The sequence below is a fragment of the Alligator sinensis genome, unplaced genomic scaffold (assembly GCF_000455745.1).
Source record: "Alligator sinensis unplaced genomic scaffold, ASM45574v1 scaffold193_1, whole genome shotgun sequence".
Classification (NCBI taxonomy): Eukaryota; Metazoa; Chordata; order Crocodylia; family Alligatoridae; genus Alligator; species Alligator sinensis.
In genome coordinates this window covers 974,873-984,085 of record NW_005842199.1, presented here as the reverse complement: position 1 = coordinate 984,085, position 9,213 = coordinate 974,873, and the positions used below count along the sequence as shown (strand labels likewise).

The 9,213-nt window shown below is 42.3% G+C and overlaps 1 protein-coding gene across 1 annotated transcript in view; it reads right to left on the bottom strand.

Annotated features, from left to right (window-relative positions):
* Positions 1-317: 317 nt before the first annotated feature.
* Positions 318-9,213, bottom strand: part of FANK1 (fibronectin type III and ankyrin repeat domains 1) — a 76,141-nt gene continuing 67,245 nt past the window's right edge. The window contains exons 7-11 of the mRNA XM_006026592.3: positions 5,361-5,526; positions 1,523-1,666; positions 758-835; positions 630-674; positions 318-536 (exon numbers count right to left, since the gene is read on the bottom strand). Of these exons, the coding sequence (XP_006026654.1) occupies positions 456-536; positions 630-674; positions 758-835; positions 1,523-1,666; positions 5,361-5,526 (514 nt within the window). The 3' untranslated portion in view covers positions 318-455. The remainder of the gene's footprint in view (positions 537-629; positions 675-757; positions 836-1,522; positions 1,667-5,360; positions 5,527-9,213) is intronic.

Here is a 9,213-nt window from a genome sequence, read left to right as displayed (position 1 = left end):
AATGCATTCATCCATTGGAGAGATAGCAAGAACTCCTTGCCTATTTTAAGGATCAAGCAGACAAGCACATCAGCGGAAGTTGCTGACCATTCTTTGCTAGAGGGACAGTCATTATGTTCAAAAAGGTCTTGGGAAAAGAAACAGGGAGACAATATTAAAATAAACAACCAAAAATGCATATCCATGGCTCAGAAAGAGGCTGGAAGTATCCAAAGACAATGATAGAAGTATATATGCCTATTTTGTTTTATATCAAACACTGTATGTAGGAGAATAATGAAACACAGTTAGATACACAACAATATTCTTGACAGGAAGCTGAACTGCACATTTTAATGAGTACTCAATAATCTGGAGCAGCTGAATAGTAGGAAGTGAACAGGTACAGTTTAGTACATAACTGAAGGCCAGTCTTCAAGTTTCCATCTTAATGGTGGAAAAACACTCCCTTTCATTTACTGAGTTACTTCAGATAGCTGAGAGTCAGACTCTTCTTTTTTTTTTTTAATCTTCTCTTCTAACAAGGCAGCCAAGCCCTAGGCAGAAAAGCAAGAAGATTAATGGAATGGAAAGAGAAATATTAATAAACTATAAACTAGAGAATCAATAAATACAGGAATTATTTGTACCTGCCTGTGAAAACTTCTTGCCATTTCCAGAAGACCCTTGCCATACTGCAAGTCAAAACAATGGTATAGTGAATATGTTTTTTACATTTTTTAAAAACTCTTTTTTAAACATTTATCTTTTTAGTTACCTCATTTTTAACAGTAGGATTTGCTCCACTTTCCAGCAGCAACTGAATGAGTTCTTCGTGGTTATTTAGTACTGCCACCTGCAAAGTTTAATGAAAACAATCTTAAAATTTTGTGTTAAATTGCAAGTGTGTGCCACATGTATCTACAATATATTCCTGAGATGTTCTAGTGCGTGCATGCTACTCATACAGTCCCATGGACTTCAATACAATTCTGAATGGATGCAGAGACTAATATTAGCAGATTCTGAGGCAGGGCCTGGGTTTTAGACCACAATGACAGTTCAAAAATATCATGAAGACTTGCAAGGACTGAATATCATCACATATACCTATTTGTAGACAGATATAAATGATCTTGTATCCATTTAAAATGTGTAGGCTATGTTCCTCTGCTGACTTAAATGAAAACATGATAGATATGGCATTTTTATGGAATGCACAAAAACAAAATTTCAGAAGGATGAATTTCAAATGTGTGAGAGAATCAGAGAACTATCTGATTAAAAATGCATTTGAAATGCTAAGTCTATCCAAACTAAAGCACTGTATTTCATAAATCACAACAAAAATTCATTCTGATATGTAATATGTTCATTTAAAAAAGGAAATGGCAGTCTCGCTTTCCTTTCCTTAAATAAAAGCCCTCTGGAAGGGAATATTTAATCATAACTGCCCTACTGCAGAGCTAAAGTAACAAGAATTCTCTAATTTTCCAAAAAATTGTGACCTTAACTGCAAGTGCTATTCACTGAAAAAGCTTACCATTAAAGGGGTCTTGCCATCTTTATCTTTCACATTTACATCTGCTCCCGCTTTGATTAAAAGTGATGCCACATCCTTCTTTCCTGTTACTGCAGATACTCTCATCAATGGTGTCCATTCTAAGCATGTATCTTTAGTATCTACCTATTACAAAAAATATATGCATCTTAAATTTGAAAAAAGCCTGTTCTCATTAAGAGAAGAGATGCTCAGTCTGCTAAGCTGACTACATTCAAAGCCGTTCTAAATATGCCATATGTGGAATGTTACACATGCTTAAAATACACATGCAAATACTTTGCTAAATCAGAACAGTACTCAGTGTTCTGTAGGACTGAACCCATTAGAAATGAGATCCTGCCATCATCTCCAACAGGAAACTAGAAAAAAAAATAGATATAGGGTACAGGAGAAAACAAGAGAAAAGTTTGTCCTAGAGGCCCCCAGGAACTGCATATTGGAATAACACCTCTGCAAGTTTGTAAGAGAATGTAATATATTCCTTGCTCTACATCAAAGAGATCTCTAAGAACAAGTCCAGAACATTTCTCTTTAAAATACATGTTTTTTTGAAAAAAAAAATACATGTTTTTTTGAAAAAAAAAATACATGGGGGGGGGGTGGATTCCTTGTACCATAATTATTTTCAGCTTAGTATCTAGACCCATCAAGACCAACCATTTTGGCAAGTGTACCACAACTGGTACCACACCCTCCTTAACTGCTACTTTGATTCCCTTCCTATGCCCAAATCTGCTGCTCTGCTCCCTGTTCCCTACTCTGTGCTCCAAGCCCAATCTCCTGCTCTGCTTTATGCTCCCTGCCCTGTGCTCCCTACTTGATCTGCTGCTCTGCCTTCTGCTTCCTACCCTATCTGCTGCTGTGCTGTCTGTCTCCTCCCTGATCTGTGGCATGCCACACACAGAGGCTCCCCATGCCACTTGTGCTGTGGGTTGGCCACCTCTGATCTAGGCAGTTGTCATATAAAACTTGAATAAAAGCATGGTAATGGAATAAAAGACTCCAATAATGAAAAACCATGATTTACACAAATGGGCTTAAACAAATAAAAATGACAATGTTCATTATTTAAAAAAACACAATATAAACTTAGAATTAATTAACTGTCAAGTTTTAATGTCAAGATCAGTAGGAGTGCTTCTTCTATGGCTCCAAGTCCTTTGCAATTTGTGCTTTCACTTTTAAAGTGCAATATCCTTCCTATCAGAAGCATCATATCATGATTAGAGAAAAAATGTACTGTAGTACATTATGTGCTTCTTATTTATTTCCATATAAGTTATGAAAAGGTAAAAACTCCAGGCCCGATAAGTAGATAATTAATATTCCAACAAAACCCCAGTAATAGTAAATTCATCACTCAGAGGAACTCTGCGGGCAAGCCACCTACCAAAAACAGGTCTCCTTTCTACTCTGACAATGCAACTTCAGTACTTCTGCAAGTGAGAGCTGCAGAGCAAAACTTGAATGTGTTGGAATCATGAACAAATGTTCCAAGACCACATTCTTTATCATACCATGAATCAAGAAGAAAATAAATGACCCTTAAAAGCCAAAAAAGAACACAGTAATTGCCAGAAATCCCGGTTTTCTCAGTTTAAAAATGATGAATTCTTCGATAGAAAATTGCAAATTGTCTGAGTAAAACCCCCGAAATCTGTGTTTTTCCATGATTAAAATGAATATATATATATATATATATATATATATATATAGGTAAGAGCTGAACACAACATCTTATTAATATAGTTATAGTTTTAAAGCAATTCAGAAGCTTACCAATGCCTCAATCACTATAATAAAATAAATTCTAAATACCTATACATTTTGGCATTTGATTTTGGGTTTTTTATCATGGAAAATCAGAGTTCCCCCTGTCCCCTACGCTCACCAGGATGCAGGTCCAACTGCAGCTGTCTCCCCAGCTGCTGTGTGGCTCTGAGCAGTCTTTATATGCTGGTACCCTGCTCTGCCCATGCCTGTATCCCTCACTCCCCTCCCACAGCTCCCTGGCCCTGTCAGTATCCCTCATTCCTGACCCACAGACCCGCTGCCCCTGCTCCCAGCTTGTAAGGAAGGGAGTGAGTGTGTGGGGAAGGCACAGGTGATGTGGCAGGGGGGTCACACGCCCCCTGAGATTTCTCCATCCACAACAGGGTATGGGGCTGCATCCTGGCCAGACCAGCTCCAAAGGAACCGCCTCCATGACCCAGGAGGACAAATCCAGCAGAGGAAAGAGCACCGTGCCGCCATGGTGAGGTGCGGAAGTAGCAGCAGCACAGAGTTGTGCTGGGCGGGCAGGGAACACCTCGCCTTGGCAGTGATGCAGTAATCTCAGGGGACATATGCATCCCTCACCTGTGTCCCCCCGCAACATGTAGCCTATGCCCCCTCCCCCTGCCCAACGTGTGGCCTGTGCCCCTTCCCCTACACCCAGACTTATCTGGAGGGAGCTGTGGGAGCTGCTCTCCACTGCTGCCTGGCTGCCATCTGTATGTGCAGGTGCACATACACATGGCACCTCTTGCCCCCAATCTCCCTCCTCCCACTCCCCACAGCCCCAAGCGGCCCCTTGCAGGCTGGAACTCGGCCACCCTGCAAAGGGAAACCCACAGTTTCCCACATTTTTCTCCTTTAAAGAGAAAACTGTGATTTTCTCCTTTAAAAGAGAATATCCTCATTTTTCTCCATTAAAGGAGAAAATCTGCATTTTTCCATGTTTTTCCACAGCAAATGGAAAACCCAGATCCCTAGTAATAACCTAACCAAAATTCTTCAAATCTAAAAGCTATGAATGCATCATGTCTATTGTCAGCATTCCTATACTGCAGATTGCAATAGTCAAATTTAAATACTGAAAACAGAAAACTTTTTTGAACTATGCTGAAAGCAAGAGGATCAAACTTTAACCCCAGACTAGTAGGTTTGTCAATAACCATGAAATCCATATTTTACCCTATTAAGTTTCAAAGAACACAACATAACAATCAATTATGAGAAGTCAAAATTTAAAAATATGCAGAGCACAAAATACCCACACACTTTTTCTTCACTCTTGCAGTAGCTTCTATTGACATGACTTCTCTTAATTGGAGCTTGTTTTACAGGTCATCAATTTAATTTCTTAGTGCTTTACAGTCTCTACTATTCTCAATTAGAATAACAGTATATTTATCAGTCCTTATCTTCATATCTTCAACTTTTCATTTAGCTTCCCTGCAGTTTTGAACCAAAGCTTTCGAACATCTTATCAACTGCAACCATGTTGATTAAATTATATTCCACCCATTTGCTAATATTTGCTGAGCCGTTACTAAGTATGTCCAATTTTGTTTGCTAATGCAAGTTTGCGTCTCCAGATGGTGTGAAACCAAAAGCAGGAAAGTCTGCCTGTCTTCAATTTCATGGAAGCATGGGAGCAAACTAAAATGTTAGACTCTTATTAAAACTATAAAACCTTCAATTTTAGGCACTGCAGGGTCTGCCTTCTTTGCTATTAACTATTACCTACAAAACAAAATAACCAAAGTACAGGAATAGTAAAAACCAACAGAATTAAAAGCAGCATTTCCGTGTCAGAACTGTGATATCCTACCTCCTTCCCATTTTTTTCTTTAGCTTTACAATTTCTCACTTCCAGCCTTGTCTCTGCTATCTTTCCAGCTGAAGAGATTTCCACTTTTATCCCAAGAGACCCAGAGATACAGTACCAATACAGGAGCTAACAATTCTGAAATATTTCTAGGCCATCAGCACAACCTTTTATTTCTCACGAAAATGCTGTTTTCTCTGTAAAACACAAAGATAAAATACATACCTGACAGCCATCATTAATCATCCATTCAACAACCTCGCAATGTCCTCCATCTACAGCCCAATGCAAAGCTGTGCAACCTCCTAGATCTCTGGCTTCCCAAGAAGCACCTTGTGCTTTTAGATATTTAATAATATTCAGGTGACCAGCAAAACAAGCTAACATTAGGCTGTAACATGAGAGAGAGAGACAATTTGCTTGGAGAACTCACGTCATTATGATTATTTTGTATTACTGATTCTTACTTTAATTTTAATTGGAAACTATTCATTTAAAAAGTACAACTACTATTTTTTCTAATATTTACTATATAACTACATTTTGGCTATCTGAGGTGGCAGGAAAGAATGATGAACACAAGAGAACTTTTTCTTTCTCCCACTTTCCCTCATTGAAGCACAGAGAAGAGAGTTTTCGATAATGAACACCAAGATACCACACTTCCCTGCATACTGGCAAATATCTATGATGTAATCTAACCTTATACTATAGATGTAGAAGTGAGCACAAACAAGCTCAGTTCCAGACAGCATCAATAAAAGCATGATGCTTTCTCCAGCCCTATATAGGCACAATGTTTCCAGCCACTGCAAGAGGCAGTACAATCTAACTGGTTTTTATTCTTTTCAAATTATCAGCCTTTTATTCAGACTAAAAAGTCTTAGCTATCCCCTTACGTTTCATATAATTGGGCGTCAGACTGTACTGGTAATACTTCAGAATGGAAATACTTTATAGACAACAGATGCTATTTGACCTTGAAAAGGAACGATGTGTAGAATAGGGGAGCAAGATTTTCTTTGCCTTAAACTGTAAACCAGCAGATCTCAACCAGGGTGCCATATCACCTTGAAATCCCTTCAAGGGTGCCCCAGTGTTTGCAGTCTAGATGAGCAAACATAATTCACAAGATGAACCCAGAGATTTACAATAGGAATACATTGTGTTAAAATCCTTTTGACCTGTTGTGAGCTGAGTTCTTTGCAACAGAAAAATTGACTAGAAAAATAAAGAAGCACAAAATGAGTGAAAACTAAGAGCCTGAAGGGATGCCTTGAGTCTCAAGAAGGGTGCCTTGAGCCTAAAAAGGTTGAGAACTACTGCTGTAAACAATCTTTCAGTCCCTTAGTACCTCCAGCTGCCTGTTGCAATGCCCGTTGCGGATCATAGCTCACCTACTGAGGAATGCCTATATACTGAGAGGTCACTGGCTTGGGAGCTGAAGAGTGAATTCTATTGTCTCCTCCTCAACCTGACATTGGGAGGGATTTGACTTTGCAACATCAAAGTTTTAGGCATGTTACTGCCTAGTGGAACCTCCACCCTGAGTAAGGCATTCATTCCCTGAGCAGAGCCCCAAATGTGCGTCTCCTGCACTCCAGGCAACTACTCGAAGTACAGGGCTACAGATCTCTCATTCAGTGACTATTTACTCATGTATACAAAGTAGAAAAGGAGACACCAAGACACCAATGGTGCCTGTAGATGTGTGGGATGCCAGCTCTGACACACTGTTATTACCGCACGTTGGAGCAGACTCGCCTCGGCACCTCATGTATGCAGCATCCCCACACTTCAAAATGGTAGCAGGGGCGCTTTAACTAAAGCTCGTCGAATGAGCTTTAGCTAAAGTGCCCCTGTCGCCATTTTGAAATGCAGGGCAGTGAATACATGAGACACTGTGGGCACTTTAATTAGAGCAGCTCCTGAAAGCTGGTCTAGTTAAAGCGCCTCCCGCACCCCCACCCCACTCCCAAAGCATGTGTAAAGATGCCCCAAGAGCAGATCCCAAGGACCAGACACCTATTAGGTGTCTCAGTGGACTTATACACTGATGTATAATTCTATTCCACTCTGTTCCAGTCCCTGAAAAACAAATGTAATGCATTATCTTCTTCTTACCTTTGCCCTTAGGACTGAGTCACAAAAAAAGCAGCAAGGAGGAGAAGGACCACCCACCACCACCACCTTTTGCATTCATTGTTTTTCAGGGACCAAGCAGGGTGGACCATTTCATTGCCAGAGTCCTCTTCGATTCTGTAATAGGTGCCCACTCTGGGCTGATCTAAACGTGGCCCACACACCTGTTCTTGGGCCAACTGCCCGCCTTCTCACCTGCCACGCCTTGTTAATTCATTAATTGATGCTAATTAGCGGAAGGCTGCCCCTTTACTGCCCCGATGCCAGGGGGCACTATCTGCGGCTCCATTTCCTCCCCTATACCACAGCCCACACCTCGCCGATGGTACCGACGTTGTTTGTCCAAGCCTTGTTGCAATTTGGCCCCCTCGTCCTCACTGGGCCCTCTGTGCCCCTGTCTCACTCTGTGCCTTCACTGGCACTCGGACTTTCTGCAGCCCCTCTGGCACTGCACCCTCCCTGGGGCTTCTCAACGCTACCCCCTCTCTGGGGCTTCTCGACACTGCCCCCTCTCTCTGGGGCTTCTCCAATGCTGCCCCTCTCTCTGGGGCTGGGGTGGGTGCACCCTGAATGCTGCGCCATCACTGGCGCTGGGGTCCCCTCACTGCTGGGGGTCCCGTATGAGACCTCCTCCTCCCCCTAATAGCCTCACCCAAACCACCAGTCACAAACAGCAAACACAAAGCATAAGCCCCTAGGCTATAACATAAATCTCAGCCCTCTGGCTCCAACATTCTTCCCACCACACCAGGGGTGCCCCATCTCTCACCAGTCTCAAGCCATTCGTGTATTCTGACCTCTTCCCTTCACTCTCTCTAGCAGAGCTCCTTCTCCCTTACCTGCCAGCAGGGAACACCTCCTGGCCTCCGGCCTGTGGTTTATATAGAAGCCAGGCCCTGCCCTTCCGGTCAGCTGACCAGGCAGGTGTGAGTCACTAGCTCCCTCCAGTTACCCTAGCAACCAGCACCTGCATAGTTACTCTGGCTCTACAAGTAGCAGGCACCTTGGTGCCCTGCTACAGGTTCCTAATAGCAATCTGGAATTCTGGCAGAGTGGAACAGAATCTGGTCCAAGACAGCCACACCCCTAAAATAACACATAGCTTGGTTACTAGGACTCTCTCTCAAAATGTAAGACGGTTTTATGCTCTCACTCCAAATAAAGCAGTGTGAGGGTTTTAAAACCCTCTTTTCCCAAATGAGTGGCCTAATCATTGGGCTATTGTGTAAAGTGGGAGACATAAACACATCTCCAGCCATCTTCTGTGCAGGGCCTGATCCAATCTGTTATTGGATCTAATCTATTGGGGGTGGACTAGATGACCTCATGAGTTCCCTTGCCCTACTTTCCTATGATCCTAATGGGTCCACTGCATAGATAAAATAGATTTAAGAATCCTACTAAGATTTGGACACTGAGCAACTATGCAGCATCAGATCTTAGGCTGTGCTGCATGCTCCCAGCAAATAAGTTTATGGGCTATAGTGGCAAAAGCTTAGGGACCAAGGCAAGTAAGAATAAAAGGGGTCTGAAATAATGTGTACAGGACCTCCACCTGACACAGGAGGTACATGGTCCCACTAGGGGGAATGCCATACTGGATCTGGTATTGGCAACGGGGGATGACATGGTAGGGGACCTACAGATTGGTAGCCATCTGGGGGACAGTGATCACCTAATAATAGAATTCACCATAAGACGTTGAGTGGGTAAGGTAACTAGTAGGGTAGGAAAGCTGATTTAAATGAACTCAGGCGATTAGTCAAGGACGCACTGCAGAGTAGGAGTTTTGAAATGATGGGAGCCCAAGAAGGGTGGCTGTGCCTTAAGGAAACGATCCTTCGGGCACAAAGCGAGACGATCCCCGTGCGAGGTAAAAGAGGGAAAGGGGCCAGGAGGCTTCCCTGGCTGACCAGAGAAATCCAGGACAGCCTAA